The sequence below is a fragment of the Lactuca serriola genome, chromosome 3 (genome assembly GCF_051521515.1).
Source record: "Lactuca serriola cultivar US96UC23 chromosome 3, Lser_US96UC23_V15, whole genome shotgun sequence".
In the NCBI taxonomy this organism is placed as follows: domain Eukaryota; kingdom Viridiplantae; phylum Streptophyta; class Magnoliopsida; order Asterales; family Asteraceae; genus Lactuca; species Lactuca serriola.
This window is the reverse complement of record NC_136410.1, coordinates 104,626,152-104,649,861: the sequence shown is the minus strand read 5'-3', so window position 1 is coordinate 104,649,861 and position 23,710 is coordinate 104,626,152. Positions and strand designations below refer to the sequence as shown.

Below are 23,710 nucleotides of genomic sequence, written 5' to 3'. Positions count from 1 at the left end.
CGCAGTGCCACTCACCAGATTGACCCGGAAGGGTGTTGCTTTTTCATGGGGCCCCGAGCAGCAGGCCTCCTTTGAGACACTTCGCCAAAGGTTGTGTGAAGCCCCGGTATTAGCTCTCCCGGAAGGGATGGAGGACTTTGTGGTATATTGTGATGCATCGATTTTGGGACTGGGAGCGGTGCTGATGCAAAGAGGGCATGTGATAGCATATGCATCGAGGCAGCTAAAGCCTCATGAGGCGAGATATCCCATCCATGATCTAGAGTTGGGGGTAGTGGTGTTCGCCCTCAAGATTTGGCGTCACTACTTGTATGGGGTTCGGTGTACGATATACACGGACCATAAGAGTTTGAAGTATTTGATGGATCAGCCCAACCTAAATATGCGACAGAGAAGGTGGTTAGATGTGGTCAAGGATTATGATTGTGAGATCCTATACCACCCAGGCAAGGCTAATGTGGTAGCCGATGCGTTGAGCCGCAGGGCGGAGAGCACTCCACTGCAGGATGTATGTTCGAGATTGACCGTGATAGCTCCGGTATTGGACGCCATTCGCGGGGCACAGGCCGAGGCTGTGCAACCTGAGATGCAGAAGAGGGAACGGGTTGTTGGTTTGGTTTCAGAGTTCGTTACCGATGGTCGGGGGCTTATGACTTTTCAGGGGCGTATCTGGGTGCCGTTTGTGGGAGGAACGCGTACCATTTTGATGGAGGAGTCTCATCGGTCGAAATTTTTGATCCATCTGGGGGCCACTAAGATGTATTTGGATTTGAGAAAGGAGTATTGGTGGTCCTGTATGAAGAGGGATGTTGCGTGGTTTGTTGAGAGGTGCTTCACCTGCCGTAGGGTTAAGGCCGAGCACCAGAGGCCGCATGGCAAGTTGCAGCCATTGGAGGTTCCCGAGTGGAAGTGGGAACAGATCACTATGGATTTCATCACCAAATTGCCGAGGACTGCCAGAGGAGTTGATGCAATTTGGATGATTGTGGACAGGTTGACGAAGAGCGCTCACTTCCTTGCCATCAGTGAGAGTTCTTCAGCAGAGAAATTGCCGGAGGTGTATGTGAGGGAAGTGGTATCTCGGCATGGGTTGCCGATCTCGATTGTTTCAGACCGTGATGTGCGCTTCACTTCCAGATTCTGGAAGAAATTTCATGAGGAGTTGGGTACTAGACTGCATTTTAGTACCGCATATCATCCCCAGACAGACGGTCAGAGTGAGCGGACGATTCAGACGCTTGAGGACATGCTCCGAGCATGTGTGTTGGATTTCAGGGGTAGCTAGGATGCGTATTTACCCTTGGCAGAGTTTTCCTACAACAATAGCCATCATTCGAGCATTGGTATGCCGCCCTTTGAGCTGTTGTATGGGAGGAGGTGTCGGACCCCCATTTGTTGGGGAGAGGTTGGGCAGAGGGTGATGGGCAGTACAGAGATCGTACTTCAGACGACAGAGCAGATTCAGCAGGTCAGACAGAGGTTGTTGACCGCTCAGAGCCGACAGAAGAGTTATGCAGACAGGCGCCGGTCCGAGCTTGAGTTTCAGGTCGGTGACTTTGTTCTCCTGAAGGTCTCTCCTTGGAAAGGAGTGATTCGATTCAGGAAGAGGGGCAAGTTGGGGCCCCGGTATATTGGTCCATTCCATGCGATCGCGAGGGTAGGCCGGGTAGCCTATCGTTTGGATTTGCCAGCAGAGTTGGGGCAGATTCACGACACTTTTCATGTGTCGCAGCTAAGGAAGTGTATAGCCGATGAGTCGGCAGTGGTTCCATTAGAGGATATTCAGGTGGATGCGAGCCTGAATTATGCCGAGAGACCAGTGGCCATCAGAGATCGAAAAATCAAGGTTCTAAGGAACAAGGAGGTACCCCTGGTGTTGGTTCAGTGGCAACACAGGAAGGGATCAGAGATGACTTGGGAGCCGGAGCGTGAGATGCGTGAGCAGCATCCGGAGCTATTTTCAGAGCGAGACTTCGAGGGCGAAGTCTAGTTCTAATGGGGGAGAGTTGTAACAGCCCGGATTTCCAGGTATCTTTTATGCTTATGTTTTTGGTGTTTTGTGAGGGGACTCGGCGAGTTGGAGCTCAAACTCGCCGAGTAGGATCGCGGTTCTGGACGCGGGTTCGCGCCTGGACTCGGCGAGTCCAAGGTATGGACTCGGCGAGTCCGCGCTGTTTAATGAAACCCTAATTTCTCGGGTTTGGGACCTATTTAAAGGGCCTTAAGGCCGTCATTTGTGCTCACCAGACCCCTGAGTGAAACCCTAGCGAGTTTGAGCGTTTGGAGCAAAGCAAGGAGCCATTATTGACCTTGGAGGTGTTATATTGCAAGCGAAAGGAAGCAATAGCTAAGGGGGAATCAAGAGGAGCCACTTCCTAAAGATTTGAGGTCCAGAACATCACATTTGAGGTACTACCTCCGAGCTATTCTCTGTTATGTTGATGTTTATATTGATTTAGGGCTTATTGAGCCCTTTTGTGGCTAGATCTAGTGCTTCCTTGGTCCCTTAAGCGAGTTAGGTTCTAGATCTGGACCTTTGGAGGTCCAGAGTGTCGCTTTGCCCCAGCTTTTTATGAATCCATGGGGGTTTTGGATTAGGGTCTTTGTGCTTAAGGTCAAAACACCATTTATGAGTCATGGGGTGTGTTATGAGCACCAAGATGTGGACTTTACGTGATAAATAAGCTTAGGAGGGCCAGATCTATGAGTTGTTGGAGCGGATCTGACCTCAGAAGCAAGTTTGAGTTGATGCATGGCATGGACTCGCCGAGTTTGAAGAACAGACTCAGCGAGTAGCATGAAGATTGACCTTAACCACTCAGTGAGTGGTCTAGCCGAGTTATGAGTTGACTCAGTGAGTCAGGGAGAGTTAGAGAGGGTTGACAGGTGGATTGAGTCGAACTGGAACTCGCCGAGTTGTTCTTGAGACTCGGCGAGTTGAGTCGGGGTGGCCCCGCGATTCATACCAGGTGGAACTCGTCGAGTCAGGGGAATACTCGACGTGTTAAAAAAGGAATCCTAGAGAGTTGGTGAAAGCGCCTAGACTCGCCGAGTCGCCCTAGTGCACTCGCCGAGTCCGGTCACCGTTGACCGTTGACCGTTGACCAGAGTTGTCCAGTGTTGACTTGATAGGGGTAGTCAACCTTAGTGGTAAAAGTGTTAACTAAGAGATATATGATGTTATAGGAGGATTATAGCTCGGAGGATCGAGCACGAGTGATTTCTAGGATTCACGAGTTATCGAGATACCCGAGGTGAGTCTTCTCACTATACTTTACCTTGAGTAGGTAATCAGAGTTATGTGTCAGAGTATGTGTATGTTATGTGTATGCTATGTGTTGTACTGCATGATGTCTATGTGATTTATGCTGTGCATGTTTATAGAGTTGGAACCGGAAGGTTCCCAGAGCTAGAACCTGAGGGTTCACAGAGCTTGGGTGCACGGACCCATAGAGTTATAGCCTCGAGTGGCTAATATATGTTTATGTGGTATTTTGGGGAACTCACTAAGTTTTGTGCTTACAGTGTTAGTGTTGTTTGTTTCAGGTACTAGTGATGACCGTGGGAAGGCGCCGGCTTGATCTGTACACAAGCATGGGATTTCTGATATATATATATATATATATATATATATATATATATATATATATATATATATATATATATGATCTTGGGATTTGTATGATGTGAATTGGGATTTTAACTTAATGTTTTTATGAAAATTAAATAAGAAATGTTTTTATAATTTGTGAAAAATTATTTTGAAATTCACGATGTTACAGCATTACCGGTTTTCAGACATGAATTATTATTATGAATGTTTTGTAATGATGTTTTTATGTTTTGACCTAAATTAAAAATGAAATTTTTAACCGGTATTTTTGGGGTGTTACAACAAAAGACTAAGTCCTATGAAATGTCATATCAATACAAAGACAAACTTTAATAAATGCATAAAGACAAAATATAGTGACTCCGGATCAGCACCTATTCCGGACATGAGGATCATTCTGGAATGCCCTTACTTCAGCTTCTCATCTTCTGCTCTTCTGGTCCGGACAGATTCCGCACCACTCTTCACATTTTGACTTCAGACCATTCTTTGTTTTGGAACATCTTCACTTCAGAATTAGAGCTTAGGATTGCTAGAGGTTCACTTTCAGGTTCCGACATTAATGAAGATGGTACTTGCACTAAGTATTGTGATTAGAGACCTCAAAAACTTCCTCCATTACCATCATCGCATGAGAAACCCTGATCCCGTTATCCTTCTTTTGTTGAAACCTACAAATCGCTAATTTTTGGGGATGGGATTTGGTGTCAACATTTGAACTGGTGGTCCCAAAGTTTTGAAGTTTAGGTCATATATGTTCTGATCATTACCGAAGCGAGCTTTGGTACCAGAAATTCAAGATCAATCCAAGTTTTTGTAATCTAGGGCTTCCTTCTCTGCCATTCTATTTCAAGCTAAACATCACAAAACTCTAATCATAGAAAACCCTGTAGGCATTGATAATGGATTAAGGAGTTTCCCGAAGGGGAAAAAATCAAAAAGCGGATGCATTGATGATGGAAGTAGGAGTTACCGGAGAGCCGTGGTAGGCATGAGGACCTCCACCTCCATAATGTTTTGTTTGTGTTGTGTAGCCAGTAAGGATGAGAACCTCTGCATTCGTTAATCCCTTACCACTATCGTTTATTGCTTCATACGTCATCATCTCCTATCTGTTTGATCTTGTGAAGAAGATAAGCATCTTGACGGCGTAGAAGAAAGTTTAAAAAGGCTGTGGTAATGCTAAAGAGAGGAGCGGTGTCTGTGTTGTGTCGTCGACAAGGAATTTGTGTGTGTGTGTGTGTGTGTGTGGAGAGAGAGAGAGAGAGGTGAGCCCTTAATTATTTTTTAATTATTAAATAGATAAATATGAAAAAAAAATGCATAAGAATATTTCAGTAATTCTAATTTTTGGAGGGACCAAAACCATATAGAAACATAGTCAAAATGACCATGAACCAACAAAATTTAGTTTTTATCAAAATCAGGAAAAAAAATATATATACCACAAGGACTATATTTGCAATTTTGTCATATAAATATAACTTTAAACCACAATACAATTAATTCAAATCAGTTTTTGTGCGATTCAAGCCACGTTTTATACTACACATATTTGCTAAGTAGATTTTTGACGTAAGCGTATCTCTAGAACCAATTATAAGCATCAAACAAATCAAATGGGGTTTATAAAATTGGAGATTTAATCAACATCAAATGGATTTCGTATAGAGATAAACCTCTCTTAATATAAAAATACTAAGTGGTAGAATCACTAATCCTACCAAGATTCTTGATGATCTCCATTACCCTTTAATTAGGTTTCAGTTTCACCAAGAAATCGCTTCAAGGACAAATAATTGCATCAAAACCAGATAATTTAATAGCAAAAAAGTAACACTTTTACTTTCAAAATAATTATATGATAATAATTTGTACATTAAAGATAAAATCGTACCTTCCTATAGATTCGATGGTGTTCAAAACATGAGTCTTCAAAGGAAAATAATCGTGCACTAGTTTATTCTTGTTCCAGTTAAAGACAATGTGACCAATTATGAACCTTGTTAGTCAAGACTCGCTATAATTCCATTCGTTGATACATTTTTATTCAATTTTTTTTAAAATAAAATCTTTATTTCTTCCGTATATCAATTATTCAATTTATGACGGAGACGACTAAAATTACATTTCTATTCTTCTAGCATCATATCGACAAGACCTATAAAATATTAAATTATCAAAACATACCTAGAAGCGCCAATGACATGCCCAAAGGCAATATGACTAATAAGTGACTCAAAAGAAAACCACATGCTGCCACTATTCGCTTAAAATACTGGATGGTGCCTTCCAAATACAGCATCAACAAAATAATTGTGACCTAAAATGTGTCCGTATATTTTTTCTGAAAATTAATTAGGGTTTCTGTATGGAAAATTTAGGTGTCTTTTTAGCCGACCCTTATATATATATATATATATATATATATATATATATATATATATATATATATATATATATATTTTGGTTGTGAATATTTAAATATGATTGTTTGATTAAAAAATTAATATAATGACATTTGCAAGTCTTTCAAAGACAAAGTCCTTGGTGGCAATAAATTTTGATTAGTAGCATTGCAAGTATTTTTTGAAAGACCCGATGTGGGTGGTCTAAGTACCTCGTGTGCACAATCCACATCACCCCACTTATGTCCATGCGTACGATTTAATTAACTGGATGGCTACACAAGGGGCGTGTTAAGTGTAGTTGACCCCATATCAGAAAGTTTTTTTTTTTTTTTTTTTTATTTTTTTTTTTTTATAAATCATTTTCAAAGAATAACACATGACACATAAAGAACACTATCCCAACTACATTCACCACTTCGATCAAACCACACAAATGGCATCAGCCCCAAGACGAATTTTCAACAAAATTTCTTCAACCTTAACTTCTTCGAGAATAAACCACTCATCTGGCAGAACAAGTCCACGTGGCAACATCAATCAAGAAAAAATCCGATGCTACAGTGTCTGTGTAGCCCGCCTTGCCATCATGGTAATCAACAAAACTAACCCACGATTTTCCTTAAAGAAAAATCCTCGTTTTTGCTAATGTTTTCTTGTGGTTTTTCATTAATGAAGGCGATGCTAGCGATTCTTATAGGTCTATTAACACTCCTCACGTGGCATTTCACCAAAGTTTACACAAGAACATCATTAAACGCTTTAGCATTTGGCCTTCGATATGAACTTTTACAACGTCCCATGTTACGTATGTGGAAAATCTTGAACTCAACAGTTGAAATAACAACATCCCAAGTCAAGCTTTCTGAATACGTCATAAGAAAATATAGCAAAGCTGAAAACCAAGCACAACAAGTAGAGGTTATATCGATCTACTACGTTCAAAAACCCTAAAAAACTTCAGTTAATTACTTATTTTCGTTGTATTATAGTTATATACTAATGTTTATTTCTTAATCTATATGATCAGTTGTATGAAGTTATGAGAGACGTAACGTGGGCCCTATTCGCAAGCCACAAAGCTTTGAATTCCATGTCGATAAAATACAGAAACGGATTTGTTCAAGCTTTTCATCGAGATCTTAGAGACAAAAACACGTATTACATATACTCAAATCTGTATAATTACACCATGGTTGAACCCTACGATGTAAACCAATCTTTACCTCATCAAGGGTGGAACGATCAAACAATCCACGGGAACATATCAGCAATCTGGTATCGAGAACCACTGGATCCCGACACCGGAAGAAAAACCGGAAAACAGAAGGAAATCCCGCCGGACGAGTTAATGAACATCGCCGGAATCTCTCAGGTACCCGACGGAGCAGCTTCTTGGCATATCGCGGTGAGTAAATTTACAAGTTCACCCTTGCTGTCGGCTGCTTTACCGGTGTTGGACGAGGGCGGAGGGAGTATAGTGGCGGTGGTGGGAGTTACGACGGCGCTGTACAGTGTCGGACAGCTTATGAAGGAGCTGGTGGAGCTTCACGACGGACATATTTACTTAACGTCTCAAGAAGGGTGGTTGCTTGCGACTTCTAATTCTAGTACGCCATTGTTGAGAAGCTCACCGAGTGGGCCCACGCTCATGATGGCGGTGGATTCCGAAGATGAGATTATAAAATCAGGAGCTAAGTGGGTGGAAAAAGCTTACGGCGGACAACCTCCGGTTACCCGGAAAGTTCACACGGCCGCCGCCAGACTCGGCCACCAGAGATACTACATAGATTCTTTTTTCTTGAACTTAACACGACTTCCGATGGTCGGAGTTCTTTGTATTCCGAGGAAGTACATAATGGGGAAGGTGGATGCAAGGGCATTTAAGACATTAATGATATTGATATCGGCGTCTGTTTGTGTACTTGTTGTGGGGTGTATTTGTATTTTTATATTAACTAATGGAGTGTCCAAAGAAATGAAATTAAGGGCAGAGTTAATTAGTCATTATGATGCAAGAAGGAAAGCAGAGGCATCGAGCAATTTTAAGAGCCAGTTTTTAGCGAATATGAGGTTGGTAATTTACGATCTTGCCCTTTGTGAAAAAAGAAAATATAAATTTAATGTTTGTGTGAATGTTTTGAAACAGCCATGAGTTGAGAACACCAATGGCGGCTGTCATAGGATTGTTGGACATTCTTCTGTGTGATGAGTGTCTTACAAATGAACAAAGTGCAACGATTACTCAAATTCGTAGATGTTCAACAGCTCTCCTTAGGCTTCTCAATAATATCTTGGATATTAGTAAGGTAAAATACCAAAAAAATTACATGTTTTCAGTTATATAACTATCTGATTGAGTCAAAGTCTGTCTGATTAAACCGTCTAATTGGTATCACACAGTCTAAATCCGACCGTATCAAAAAAGTCCTTAATGTCTAATTACATCAAATTCATTGTTTTTTAGGAGGCCATTTACCTTAAAAACCATTTTAAATTTTTTCTAGTATTAAAGCCTTTGTCATTTTCAATTTTTTTTTTCAAGATTGGTTTTTTAAGTAAAAGCAAAGAGAATAATTAGTTGATATACTTATGAATTACAGGTGGAATCTGGTAAATTGGTGTTGGAAGAAGCCGAGTTTGATTTGGGTCGAGAACTTGAAGGACTTGTAGATATGTTTTCTGTGCAATGCAAGAATCACAATGTGGAAACCATTATAGATCTCTCTGGTAATATTTAATTATATCAAATCGAACACTAAAATGCTAAATAATTAGGTTACACTAATAATGTCTAATGATATTTTTTTCTATTGTTTGTTAATTGTTTAACAACATTAGATGATATGCCGAAAGTGGTTCGAGGAGACTCGGGTAGAGTTGTTCAAATATTTGCAAATCTAATTAGCAACTCAATCAAGTTTACAACATGTAAGCACAATTTTAAATAATTCTTTTTAATTTATAAAAATTGGCTTTTAGTGATTAATATGAAAAAAAGAAAATGATTTACAGCAGGATATATTATTGTTCGAGGATGGAGCGAGAATTTGAAGTCTTTTAATGAAAATGAGAAGTTTTATGTTGATGAGAAAGCTTTATGGTCTGCATTTCAAAAAAGGTTAAAAAAACAAGGACTCCATGAGAAAACATGTTCAAAGAATGATAACACAATGATTCTTTATTTTGAAGTTGAAGATACTGGTTGTGGTATGAACTTTGATTTTTTAATAAAATTGCAAGAAATAGAAACGTAATTTCATTTATTTGTTTATTATAATTTATTGCATCTTACTTTTATTCTTTTCTATTACAATATTGTACTTTGACCTTTCTCAAAATATAGGAATTGATCCAAGCAAATGGGAGTCGGTTTTTGAAAGCTTTGAACAAGCCGATCCATCAACAACTAGATTGTAAATGACTAAACTACCCTTTTATATTGAACAATTAACTTTTTCTAAATTAGTTTTATAATTTCAGGCATGGTGGAACGGGTCTTGGGTTATGCATAGTTCGATCCCTTGTAAGGAATTCTTGAAACCCAAGTTCAAATTTTATATGTTTTTCAAAAAATAAATAAATAAATAAAAGAAAGTTATTAACAGGTTAACAAAATGGGTGGAGAAATAAGAGTAGTGAAGAAGAATGGATCAGGGACTCTAATGCAACTATATCTTTTACTCAGTACTCCTTCAGATACACCAAGAGAAATCTACAAACCTAAATTTTCAGAAATTAACTTGAAGGTGATATTAACATAACTAAATTCAACTTCTTCCATTTGTTTATGAGTTTTCAAGTTTTGTTTATGCTTAAATTCATAGTACACTTCACTAACATAATTTTTAAAACATTAATGTTATTTTTACTCTATTTCAAGTGTTTATTGTGTGAAAATAGTAGTACAACAACATGAATGACTTCACCCTTTAAGCGTTATTGTCAATGACTCAATTCCTATTTTATGCCTTGTTTTCCTTATGTTTTATGCTTTATTGCATATATTTTTGTTTTATACTTTTATTAGTAGTGTGACCCGGATCTTATACGGGTTGGATAAAACAAAAAAAATTAAATATGAAGGTTTAAACAAAATTTTATTTAAATTTGAAATTTATAATTTGAATTTAAAAGAAAACATATTCAATAGTATATGAGTTGTAATATTGTCATTTAATGGTTATTTTCAAATAAGACAATTATTAATTGAGGTGTAAATATGATGTGTTAATTAAAAAAAAGATAAATAATGAGAAAATGACACATGGAAAAAACATTTATTCAAAAATACCAAAAAATGACATGTGTCCAAGTTAATGAAAGAGTGACATTTGACAAAATTATTTTCATTTATTAGGGAGGATAATAATAATAATTGCATATATATATTTGCTTTATGTTTTATTTACTATATATATATATATATATATATATATATATATATATATATATATATATATATATATATATATGTTTTATGCTTTATTTTCTTTAATATGTTTTATCTTTATGCTTTATTGTCTGTATACATGTTTTATATGTTATGTTTGATCTTTTTTACGTTTTATTGCATATATTTCTATTTTTAAGCTATGTTGCCCGTGTAACTGCTTTATGCTTTATTGTCTGTATATTTGTATTATGCTTTACTGTCTCTATATCTGTTTTATGCTTTATTGTCTGTATATCTATATTATGCTTTACTGTCTGTATATCTGTTTTATGTTTTATTGTCTGTATATCTGCATTATGCTTTACTGTCTATATATATGTTTTATGCTTTATTGTTTGTATATTTGCATTATGTTTTATGCTTTACTATCTGTATATTTGTTTTATGTTTTATTGTCTGTATATCTGTTTCTATATAATTAAAATTTCAACTACACAGATAATGCTTGCACTCAATGGAACAATGGGTCGAACAATTCTTTCCCAGTGGCTACTTAAACTTGGAGTTCCCATATGGGAAGCAAACGAGTGGAATGAACTTACACACATACTTCAACAACTCTTTAACCCCACAAATTATGCCCAAAACATAAGTTCACAAGTTGACTTTTTCCTCATAGTCATTGACATTGGACTACTTAACCTAAGCACAGACATATGGAAAGAACAACTCAATTTTTTACATAAATTCAACAAAAGGGCAAAATTCGGTTGGGTTCTCAACCATGATACTTCTAATACAATCAAGATTGAACTTAGAAGAAGAGGGTATTTGTTAATGGTAAGTGGACCATTATACAAGTCAAAATTGATTCAAATAATTGAAACCGCTATAAACGAGACACCTCCATTGACATTCTTTCCAAATGGTGGAGACAAAATCGAAGTTCATGAAGAGATTCATGACGAAGAGAAGGGCAAAAATGGAAAAAAGTGTCTTGAAGGGTTACGGATTTTATTGGCTGAAGATACACCAGTTCTTCAGAGAGTCGCAACTATGATGCTTGAGCAAATGGGTGCTGTAGTTGTGGTTGTGGGAGATGGGGCCCAGGCAGTTGAAGCTCTTGACATTTTTATCCATGAAGTGAAGAAGGGGAAGAAATCTATTGAATCTACACCTTATGATTTGGTTCTCATGGATTGTCAGGTAAGAATGTTATTTGTAATTTGTAACTTATAGTTTACAATTTACAATTTTTGGGTTATGAATGAAACCATGTAATTTGAAATACCAGATGCCGAAGATGGATGGGTATGAAGCAACGAAAGCGATTCGAAGAGCGGAAATGGAATCGGAATCGCACATTCCGATTGTGGCATTGACAGCACATGCGATGTCATCTGATGAAGCTAAATGCTTGGAAGTGGGAATGGATGCGTATCTTACAAAGCCTATAGACTGCAAGCTTATGGTTTCCACCATTTTGTCATTAACCAAATCTAGGGCTTAATTCTTGCGTAATGATGATTAACAAGTTTTTGGGAATCAAAAAGGCGAAAAAGTATCATTTGGGTTGCAGATTTTGCATAGAATAAATGCTTAATACAAGAACATAAATTCGACACAAATTCATTGTAGCTATCAACAAGCAATTTTATTGAATTTGTATCGAATTCTGTAATTCAACTTATTTGAGATCGTATTTCAATCAAGTTAATGTGCAATTATCGATCTACTAGGTTGGATATACACATATAAGAAGCGAAGAACTAGCAATGCTTACGTTTAAATGTAAATGTAAAATAAGAACAGAGGTGGAATACTCGCATACAATGGAAAAGATTTACAAATTTGGTCCCTAAACTTATACTCAACGTACATATCTGTTCGATAAGTCTTTTTTTTTCTTTGCATAGTCTAATACTTGATCATGATTGCTTACTTGCTTCATGGGAGTATGATATACGAGAGTAGCAAATCCAGATTATGTATGTATTTATGTGTGGTTTATTTATATAGTTTGTGTAATTTGTAGTATAGACAAAGAGCAACCCATATTAGACGGGTTAGTTTGAGATTTTTAATGTATTTAATTAAGTCGATTGGATTAAATTGAAAACATAATTATATTTCATATATACTTGTTTTATGTTATTTATATTTCATGTAATATTGACTTTTAATTATAATATATTTAATACATAATATAAAACCATATGTAGTTATAGTATTTAGTTTATGTTATTTATATTTCATGTAATATTGAACAACTATTTAAGTATTTAGTTTATTTAATTAAACGGCAATCTCTTTTTTTTTTATATTAAAACATAAATTTGTCCATCCAAGTTTATCCTATTAGTTACGATGTCAGATTTGCGAAAAGAAATAGTAATCATGTCAATCTAATATTAACATGTTTATTTAATAAAATGAGTTGTTTTAGATTGGAAAATTCTAACATGTTTAATATCAAACTTTGAGTTGTATTATATTGCGAAAAGAAATAGTAGACTTTGATTGTGTATTTGGTTGCATTAAATCTTTTCTTAAAGGAATTTCATGCCAGAGAAATGTCTTAAGGGCTCAATACATTCTAACTTAACCGCCGAGTCACCAACTTAACCGCGTCCCGGGGTCCCGTCTCTACTCGACGAGTCGGGCCTACGACTCGTCGAGTCCAAGGCTAAAATGGAATATACTCGAATAAGATTTACGTACCAGGAACCAGGTGCTACAGGTAGGTATCCCATACTAGTGGTAGGTGAATGTGGTGCTGATGTGACACCCACCACATATGTGGATGTGATGGATATATTGATGTTCTAACTTCAACTCGTGAAATAAATGGAATGTCGGTGAATACTAATTAAGCAGCATTTAGTTATATACGGAGGATTAGAACAACAGCATTTTGTATATAGGTTATATACCATTCAGCTTATCATTTGATGGTAGTAATTTTAATAGTTATTTGTTTTTTCCATTTTTGTTCATCGTTTTATCATCTCACGGTCTCACCTCTATAAATTATAATTTAAAGATATTTAAATAAACGTCATATATCAACTTCTTAATATACATCAAACTAGGCGAATGTCCGCACGTTGCGCAGTGGGATAATTATGTAGTTTAATATGGTTATATATGGTTTAATGTATTGTGAATAAGCCATTCATAAAACTTGTATGCGATTAAATAGCATGTATATTTTTTGATTTACAGATTTTTTATCATAATAAATAATGAATTTTTTTTACTATTAGTTTAAAATTTTAAATGTAATTTTTATGTACACATTAGTATCTAATGTAATTAATTGATAATTGATTAGATATGAATTCTCATTTGTGGACGTCTATTTATGTTGAACCTCATAAAAATACATATTTAACGACTTTTGTTAGTTTTACTGTTGAATAGAAAATGGTGCCGTATTTTAAGTAAATATAACTCATTCTCAATCTATTTTAAGACAGTGACATATTTTAAGTTAATATAAAAAATCATATTCGAGAACTAATGAAAAAGAAAAAACGGAGCCAAAATTTTTAACTATAATAAAGTTGATTCCAATTACCAAGTGTTCAATCGAACATAATATTATTCAAAAAACATCATAAGATATTACATTATATCCAAATTACGGACATCATTTTTGTAAGAGTCATTCAAAATATATGAGACTATAGTGCCAAATACAACAATGTAATAACCAAATGACCCTAACATATTTTAAATAAAATATAATTATAATATATTATCTATGCAACTAAATTTTCTATACAACATATGTGATTCGTCTACTATATGGTATTCTTCTAATATATTATATTATAGTATAAAGATTATATTTGGAAAACCACTTTGAGTTATATTGTAATTTATAACATTAAATTTGTGATGGGCTGTATTTGACACACATTTGTGTATTTATATCTATATTATATATTTAAAACAAATCTTATATAAACATCCAACCTAAATATTCATATTCAAGTTTTCTTTCTTCGCCACGTAAACAAACTGTTGTTATAAAGCCAAAAATGGAATAAAAGACACACTTAATTGTATGATCATTATATATTGTATTTTGATTGGGGCTTGTACAAAACATGTATGAGCATATATTATTAATTTATCCAACGGATTACCTATTTACTAAAGTCTAAAATCCAAAAACTCAAACATGTTCTAATACCATACAAATGCATGAGGTTTTAGCAAATTATTATCTAATATGAATTACCATTGATTATGTGTAATTAATTATTAAGAAAGTGAAAAGGTTTGGGGGTTTCAAATGCATGAAGTTTTGACAAATTATTGTGGAGGGTTTCAAATACATGACATTTAAAGGAACATGCAAACTTTATAAGTATGTAAGACACTGGGAAAGAAATTTCCCATAATAAATAAATATATTAAATAAACAAAAAGACTGCAACAGGCCATAATTGTGATAAAACATCAATTATCGAGCGGGGAGCATTTTTTTTCTCACAATACAATAGCAACAAAAATTTTGGCCCATGCAGGTTTCGAACCTGCGACCTTCGCGTTATTAGCACGACGCTCTAACCAACTGAGCTAATGGGCCTTGTTGTCTTGGTTTTTCCTGGTTCTAATACAACATAAACATAGACGGAATTAGAACGTATAAATTTTTTCACACATAGTAAAAGGAAAAAGTATATATATAATTAAACTAGGCATTACTATCACTATCGCCTGGGGAATAGATTTTCATACTAGTATTTTAAAACAATATCTTCTAAACATACGAGTCTTTAATTTTAACTAGTATTTTAAAAAAATATATTCTATACATACGAGTCTTTATTTCAAATTCTTGTTCTTCGATACTCCAATTTAACTAGTTGTATTTTAAACAAAACCTCTTGTACACATGAGTCTTCATTTCAAATTCTTGTTTATAAAAAGTGGTCAAATTTTGAAACCGCATGTTACACAAAGTCAACTAGGAATAGATGGCATGCCCTTAGCTCTAAGTAATATCTCTACTTTCATACCACACGAGTGCTTTCATTCCCAACCCCCTCTTTTTATAATTGGCTATTCCTTATTGGCATTTCAAAACAAAATCTTTCATGATCCATGTGACGTTGCTTGCTCTAGATTCTGAGCAAGGGAAGATGCATGGGCTGACCATGAGGCTCGTGATGGTGTGCGATAATAGTCTTGAATTGAGTTTCGTTTGATAGTACTTTCATAATAGACTTTTCACTAGATTTAGAACAGAAGCCTAAAAGTCCTCGCAAGCAAGAAAAGAAATAAAACGATGCAGAGAATTAACGTGATTCGGTTGATGTGACATACGTCTAAGAGCAAGAACCAAAGAACTTTTATATTACTCTTGATTTTTTTCAAAGTGATTACATTGGAGTCTCTATCTATGAATACTTAACCGTAGACTCTAGCAACTATAGGGTCAAAATCATATATAATTAAATCTGTAATAACTAAAAACGTCTATACTCGTCAAAGTATCGGTTGAGATGTTGTATGCTAATGACGAAAAAGTACCCTTGAATTATCACATGCTCAACAAAGTAGTCATGTATGAGACATTGTAGGCAGACTCACTGTCTCTCTATATATTTTTTTGGTTTTTTTGATGTGAACTTTCGACTTCCTCATTGCTTAAATATCAATCATTATCTCCAAAGCTTTTGCAACCCTTCACCGCTTGCATCACTAATTCCAATGTTATCGAAGAGAAAGATGATGAAGACATTTTAAATGAAATTAATGAAATAATAAAAGTATTGGTATGGTATAAAATATAAACGGTAGGGTTGGTTGATATTTATATTAGATTAAAAAAATAGCAGTTAACCAAGTATGAGGAGGAGAAAGAACATGGGGCCCTTTTCTCACTCCTTCTAGTCTAAATCTAAATAGAGCATATCTAATGTTTCTCTGGTAAGTACATGGGGCCCTTTTCATGCCAAGGACTATGAGGAAACCATAAGGCTCCTTGTCTTTTCTTAAGGAAATCAAGATTAGCAATTTAGAGTCAATTCATTATTCTCTAATCTCATCTATTCTCAGTTAATTATTATGTGTTAATGTAAATGCTTCTACCACATAATCAATATTTACAAATGTTCAATTAATATTATATAATAACCATACTGTTCCCCTACTTTTCATTTTTAAGCGACCCTAACTAGAGAAAGCTACAACATAATTAGTATATTTTAATCATGCACATAAACTAAGAATGACATGTGTGCTTCATATTCCATACTAGGTGGACATAGTAACATATACCATGATCCGGAGGTCCAAATATATGTCTCGAGGTCCAAATATATGTCCTTAACATAATTATACTCCAAAGTTCGTTATTGCATAACATTCAAAAACCGAATCATCATTCTATGTAAGAATAAAAATATGAGGTGCAAGATCCAACAACCTTCTTTTTACAAACCAATATATATGTTTCGTCCAACATGGAACGACTCACAATAAATGATACCACCCTACATGTCCTAAAAAATGAGGAAACATGCCTATAAAAGGGCATGTGTTGTACAATACACATTGATTATATTATTTTAGACGATACATAACATTAATCATGATGATTCAATCATACTTCCAACATTACGTATATGGAACACCTCAAGAAAAGTCTTTGTTGTCAGACAAAGCCTTTACTATCCTCTTGAACGTGTATTTGAGAATTAGAACAAACTCTTGACGAACATCCCAAGATTTCCTAAAAAGAAATCGATCGGGAGCACGGTGATTTTCTGTCTTCTATGGAACATCTGGTTGGTCAGAAACGGTATGGTCTTCAGAAATACTATTGCATCTCCAACAAAAGTAGCCGATAATATCATCTCTATGTCATATACATGGTGCAAGCACAGAAGTCCTCATGGTTGCGGCAGTTGGGCTGAATGGAGTTGTTCGTCATTTGCTCATCTAAGTCTTATCACATTGTAATTGTTCTTTTTATGTTTCTCGTTTTTGTACTGTTTTATTTGGTCGCGATTTAATTTCTTGTTAATCGTTGATCATTTTTAATGATATTTGCCGTTTCCAAAAAAACATCCCAAGATTTGTCTGATATTTTTGTGTTGCTGTTAAATCTAACAACCATCAGTATCCTAATTAGTACTGAAAACCCCAATAACATCAACTGATGGTTAATTAAATCAAATAACATTGTTTTGGCATTTCTTTATTATTACTTTTGTGTCGTATTAAAAATATATTATATATCATGTCGGATCATAAATCTCATATTCAATTACCATTTCTACCAATTTATACTTAACAGTTACATCTCGAATAAATATATTAGTTAACGGTCATATTTTCAATGGCAATAGTATTCTTTTTATTATTTGATCGATGACAAAGCATCCTAAAGCTCACACTCTTTTGAACTATCAGCGTATCATTCTTCAAATCTTAGATGACTTTTCACTGCATCTTGTTATTATTAAACAAATAGAAAGACACTATAAATCATTTGTATCATAACTCCGTCTGTGAGATTCAAGTATAGTTTTCTTTCTGATTACTTTTGGATAAAACCGTTTTAGCTAAAAATGTCATCAAGTGTTACCAAGATTACAAAGCCTAATAGAACTTCGAGGGCATAAAAGTAATAAAACTACAGGGGGGCTGTTCTACGAATTATTTATTCACAAAGGGCAAACGTGACGTTTGCCAAAATATCAGGGGCCGAATATAACAAGTTACCATTTTCCCAATCGCAGACACAACGGCTAGTGATTTGAACGGTAACCCTCCAACGGTCAGATAATTCAAAATAAATCTCAGCACTCAAAAACTCGCTAAATTCCACCGCCTCTCCCCTCTTCCTCCTTCATCTCTTTCTCTTTCTCTCCCTCAAACCCTCCGCCCTATCTCTCTCTTTTTCTCAGCCTCCGCCACCATTGTCACTGGTTATATCACTCTCACTCTGCAAATCCACATATCTTCTAATAAAGATTCATCTTTTTTGAAGAACCCTTCAAAAAATCAAATCAATCAAGATGATGCAAGATATGTGGAACGCTCCGCCAGGGTTCAGACCCACCAAATCGGCGCCGTCATCGCCATTAAAACCTCTGGGTGCTGGGGTATTGAGGACTCGGTCTGAGTCGTTTAATTTGAATCCAACTCGATCCGAGTCCATGATTTCAAACTTGACTCGGTCTGACTCGTTGAACTCGAACTCAACTCGGTCTGAATCTTTCCATGTTACCCATAAAGTCCCAGTTGGCGATTCTCCTTATGTCAGAGCGAAAAACGTTCAAGTAAGATTACAAAAAACACAATCTTTTGATTTGTTATGATAGGGTTCGTCGATTTTGATTGATTTATATTGAAAATTTTATTATGTAGTTGGTAGAGAAGGATCCGGAGAGGGCGATTCCGTTGTTTTGGGCAGCCATTAACGCCGGAGATAGAGTGGATAGTGCTCTGAAAGACATGGCGATTGTTATGAAACAACAGAATCGAGCAGAAGAAGCCATTGAAGCGATTAAGTCGTTGCGAAGAAGATGCTCAGATCAAGCTCAAGAGTCTCTCGATAACATCCTTTTAGATCTCTACAAGGTTAGATTTCAAAAACAAATCTTATTTTTTTTTTTTTTTTTCAACCCTCAAAACTGTTGATTTGATTGAAAATCGAATTTGAATGTGTAGAGATGCGGAAGATTGGATGACCAAATCGGATTATTAAGACACAAATTGTTCTTAATCCAACAAGGAATGGCCTTCAATGGGAAACGAACAAAAACAGCAAGATCTCAAGGAAAGAAATTCCAAGTGTCAGTCGAACAAGAGGCAACTCGACTACTCGTAAGAACGACGTTTGACTTTGATTTTGACTTTGGATTCGAATTCCAAATCTAAATTTTGTGTGTTTTTTTGTTTTTTCTAAGGGGAATTTGGGGTGGGCGTTGATGCAACAGAACAACTACATCGAAGCAGAAGATGCATACAGGAGAGCTTTAGTGATAGCGCCTGACAACAACAAGATGTGTAATTTAGGGATTTGTTTGATGAAACAAGGGAGGCTCGGAGAAGCTAAGGATACTTTAAGGTTAGTGAAACCTGCGGTGGTGGATGGGCCACGTGGGGTGGATTCACATCTGAAAGCATACGAAAGAGCTCAACAGATGTTACGTGATTTGGAATCAGAGATGATGAATAGCGGCGGAGATAGAGTTGAACAGCGGAAACTGTTCGATGCTTTCTTGGGTTCTTCAGCACTTTGGCAACCTCAACCTTGCAAAGAACATTTATCTTCTGCACCTGTACCTGTTTCAAACAAAAAAACCGAAGATGGTTTTGGTGATGAGAATAAAAAACCGGTGGTGGTGGTGGGCCCACCTGGGATTCTCAATCCTAATTCCAATTCCAATTCAAATTCGAATTCGAATTCGAATTCTAATTCACTGAATATCGATGCTAAGCCTTTTTACGTGAAAACCGGTGAAAATGCGGCGGAGGGGCTAAAGAGAACGAGGTCAGTGAACGGAGAAAAAGACGCCGGAGAAATGGAGGTGAAGGCGAGAAGGAAATCAGGGTCGCCGGAGAAAAACGACTGGAGTGGGCTTTTGCCGGATAGTAAGGATTTTGAGGAGGCGATTCTTGCGGCGGTTTTGGGTTCCACGACGACGACGACTGAACCGGAGAAGATGAAGATTGAGACAGGAAAGGTTGTTGGGAGGAAAATTGAGAAGAGGTTGAAGGTTTTTCAAGATATTACTTCGACTCTTAGTCCAAGAGCTTGAAGAACTGAAGATGATTACTGACTTTTTAATTTAATGGAATAGGATGATGATGGAGAAGATAGACTTGTTCTTCTCTCACTGTGGTTGGGTAATTTGGTTTGGTGTTAGTTGTTGGAGTGTTTGTGCACCCAACTCATGTTTTTTTTTCTTTGTTTAACTTAATTGAAAATTTGCCTTCACAATGTAGGCGATAGTTTAAAACAATAAGCATTGTATCAATCTTATTTATATGAATGCAAATCATGATGATGAGTCTCAGGTTTGGGTTTATTATTATTATTATTATTATTATATAACATGTATAAATTTAGCACTTTTTGTTGATTTCATATAAGTAACTGAGGATGACCACAGTAGCAGCAGCAACAACTCCTACAGTAGTTTGTGCAAATAATACAGTCTTTGAGCGTTGTGGGGTGAACCCAAGTTCTGAAAGCTTTTTGTGTGATTCAGCATAGTCTTTGAAGAACACGTCTTCATCCTGTGTACACAAAAGAAGCTTGAATTTCTATTCAACATTGAATGAATATGATTGAAAAAATATTTTTTACATTTGCATAAAGTTCAACATAGGTACGAAAGTTTGGGTCATGGAGTAAAGCTTTATCAGTGGGAAGTTTCAGCAATCCTTCTGAATCTCCTTTTAGAAGCTCCCTGATTCATTCATTACATAATATTATTTTTTATCAAAAAGGAGAAAATGGATGTGTAATTTTTTACTTACAGGAAATAAGAGTTGTCAAACTTGAAAGGATCTTTGGTCCATGGTTTTTCATCAAATCCTGACCTTTCTGGATGTGCCTTTCCCTGAGAGAAATTGTATTAATAAATATTTTATGTTTAAAACATAAAATAAATGGTGTCAAATTTGATGAAAGGAAAACTGACCAAAGTGTGAGCACCAGAAAGTGCAACTATATCTTTGTCTGATAGCCCCATCCTGTAGAACACATCCCTGAGATGTGCTGGACCTGAAGATTATACATACATGATACATACATACATATATATATATATATATATATATACATACATACATACATACATACATACATACATACATACATACAATTAAAAACATGAAAAGAAAGTGACCTTGTTTGGCATCAGGAAGACGTCCTTCATTAGGGGACACTTTTGAATCCTGTTTGACAGAAAAGTGGAAGAATTATAAGAAACTGATTAATTAATTAATTACTAAAAGGTTAGTTTATTATACCTTCCTTCCAGGTTTGAAGTTAATGGTGGGGCCTCCAGTCACCTCAACTGCAACAACTCCAGCAAGCTGAACAACATTTCATTATAATTTTGAAAGAGAGGTGAATTTAAAGTGAAAAGATCCAACGTGTTTGAGAGAGATGATTTGTGGTTTGTATTTAAGCAATAATTAATTAATCACCTGATAGAGATCAGCATATGTAACTCTCGGGTGTTTGGCTTTCACTTCTTCTGTTATTAATGTCACATACATCAATACTTTTCTCAAAAGGGATAAAAAAAATATATTAATGTTTATAGCAGAAAGGCATAGAAACTTACCACAAAGATCAATAGCAATTTTCAGACCAGTGTTTGCTGCATGCATATACTCTTCCTTGTTCCTGATTGAACCATTTGGGCCTCCTGTCTTTGTTTTAGCATCATAAGTCCCTGCATCATGCCATCTGCATTCCCCAGCAAACTCTTAGTTATAGATCATGAGGATTAGAACATCACATCATTAACACTTAAATTTAATGCTATGCTTTAGGCTCAATCATAAGTCATCTCTTCTGACAATAATACAATCAAATTTGCTGAGAATGACTAATTGCTAATTCATTTCACAATTTGTGTGTGAGAGACAACTACATCATCATTATTAGAGAATACATTTACTTTGTTGCACAACATCAATGCTATAGTTGTCTAAAACATCTATAATCCATATTTTATCATTTGAAAGATTAAGCAACACATGAATGAACTAATTTACATGACAGAATTGGAAAGAAATGTCGATCTCAAGAAGAATAAAGAAACTAATTTAAGAAGCTTGTAAAGTAATCGATCAGCAAAGATAGAATAACGATTCCAGTAATACCGATCAGTTAATAGGTCACAAATAATACCTAGGCACCAGAGCATAAATTAAGCTCTTAATCTAATAGCTATACAGATCATAGATCTGAACGTGATTCATGAATTCATACGCACAGAAAATATAAGAAATCACGTACGCTAATCGAAGCATAATTGGAGCACATTTTTTGTTGGAGATGAGGGCACGAAGATCTCGAAGGGCCTTTTCTATCTCCTTCAAATACTCTGCATCCACTACAAGAGCTGCTGCTGCCGCCATTTATGCTTTGTTCACTTAATTCCTCCCTGAAAAAAACCCAATCACATCAAATTACTTAGTAATTCCATATACTAACTCTTATCAAACATAACTAAGGTTATTCTTTCTAAAGCTCTAAAATCACTTCAAAATGTACGAAATCTCTTTTGATTTTAACAGAATCATGATAGTAGTACAAAAATCAAACTCGATCTTCGATGAATTTAACAGACTAATGATTTTGATCAAGTTCCTTGAAGATGCACCTGAGTACCTGATCGAATCAATAACAGGCTTCTTCGTTCTCGTGTTATATATATGGAGAGAGAGAGAGAGAGAGAGAGAGAGAGAGAGAGAGAGAGAGAAGAAATGAATCAGAAAGAAGACACGCGAAGGATCGAGTATGAGGCGAGGAGAAGAAGAGAATAAATGGAGGGAAACTTATAGTATAAATAGCCAGACTCTTCCTACAGAGTGCATATTTTCAAACACAGAATATTATACAAAGATCAATACGTAGAGTACAACTACTTATGATGATTCCTGTAATTATAAGATTTCCAGCTTTGGAAACAATCAATTATATATTATGTAATAAAAAACCAAACCGAATAACCAATCAAAACCAAATGTTCGAGTATGTTCGAGTAGTTATTCGGTTAATTTGGTTTGGTTAACCAAATAAAAATACTTTATTTGGTTTGGTTTTGGTTAAATTTTTATGATTTTGGTTAATCCGAAAAAATCGAATAAACTATTTAATTAATATATATTTGTATAATTTATATCTATAAATCAAAATTTTATATTTATGTTGATAAATAGTTATTAAAAAATATTTTCATAATTCCATATTTAGTTATTAACTATTAAAAATTTATAACTGTTTATATATATATATATATATATATATATATATATATATATATATATATATATATATATATATATAGTATTAAAAAGTAACATAAAATACATGTTTCCGGCCGGTGGTGGTGGTGTGATCGGACCACATAAATCTCTATGCACGAGTTCTAGCCGTTCTTTACCTTTAAATTTGGTAAGCTTAGGATAGGATTTTCGAGCTTGCTTGGAGATCAAGCAAGCTTCACACAAACTTGTAAGAACTTCGATTTTGGGTAAACCTTCCAACATTCTAGTATCCGCCATGTGTTTTAATGC

At 35.5% G+C, this 23,710-nt stretch overlaps 3 protein-coding genes and 1 non-coding gene across 7 annotated transcripts; 2 read left to right on the top strand and 2 right to left on the bottom strand.

The window, feature by feature from the left end:
- The first annotated feature begins 6,334 nt into the window (after window positions 1–6,334).
- On the top strand, window positions 6,335–12,280 carry LOC145092987 (histidine kinase 1-like). The gene is made up of 12 exons (XM_079031013.1): window positions 6,335–6,613; window positions 6,700–6,942; window positions 7,052–8,094; window positions 8,171–8,330; window positions 8,625–8,751; window positions 8,863–8,952; window positions 9,037–9,231; window positions 9,368–9,437; window positions 9,505–9,547; window positions 9,630–9,770; window positions 10,916–11,623; window positions 11,712–12,280. Exons 1-12 carry the CDS (start codon window positions 6,401–6,403, stop codon window positions 11,925–11,927), a joined length of 3,249 nt encoding a protein of 1,082 aa, XP_078887139.1. The 5' UTR covers window positions 6,335–6,400; the 3' UTR covers window positions 11,928–12,280.
- A 2,663-nt stretch (window positions 12,281–14,943) lies between these two features.
- Window positions 14,944–15,017, bottom strand: TRNAI-AAU (transfer RNA isoleucine (anticodon AAU)). The gene has a single exon. It is a non-coding gene; the product is annotated as a tRNA-Ile (tRNA).
- A 3,241-nt stretch (window positions 15,018–18,258) lies between these two features.
- LOC145092985 (Tetratricopeptide repeat (TPR)-like superfamily protein) lies at window positions 18,259–20,478 on the top strand. The gene is made up of 4 exons (XM_079031007.1): window positions 18,259–18,723; window positions 18,812–19,024; window positions 19,115–19,270; window positions 19,354–20,478. Exons 1-4 carry the CDS (start codon window positions 18,460–18,462, stop codon window positions 20,206–20,208), a joined length of 1,488 nt encoding a protein of 495 aa, XP_078887133.1. The 5' UTR covers window positions 18,259–18,459; the 3' UTR covers window positions 20,209–20,478.
- Window positions 20,403–22,939, bottom strand: LOC145092986 (L-ascorbate peroxidase 3-like). Of its 4 annotated transcripts, none has more exons than XM_079031010.1 (10): window positions 22,803–22,939; window positions 22,428–22,575; window positions 21,748–21,872; window positions 21,608–21,657; window positions 21,428–21,493; window positions 21,304–21,352; window positions 21,097–21,179; window positions 20,933–21,015; window positions 20,760–20,862; window positions 20,403–20,689 (listed from the first exon to the last, which is right to left on the bottom strand). In XM_079031010.1, exons 2-10 carry the CDS (start codon window positions 22,547–22,549, stop codon window positions 20,516–20,518), a joined length of 855 nt encoding a protein of 284 aa, XP_078887136.1. In that variant the 5' UTR covers window positions 22,550–22,575; window positions 22,803–22,939; the 3' UTR covers window positions 20,403–20,515. The 4 variants fall into 4 exon arrangements, with proteins under 4 accessions (XP_078887136.1, XP_078887137.1, XP_078887134.1 ...); XM_079031011.1 differs by having other exon boundaries at window positions 21,608–21,654; window positions 22,795–22,921; XM_079031008.1 differs by having other exon boundaries at window positions 22,795–22,918.
- Window positions 22,940–23,710: the final 771 nt, after the last annotated feature.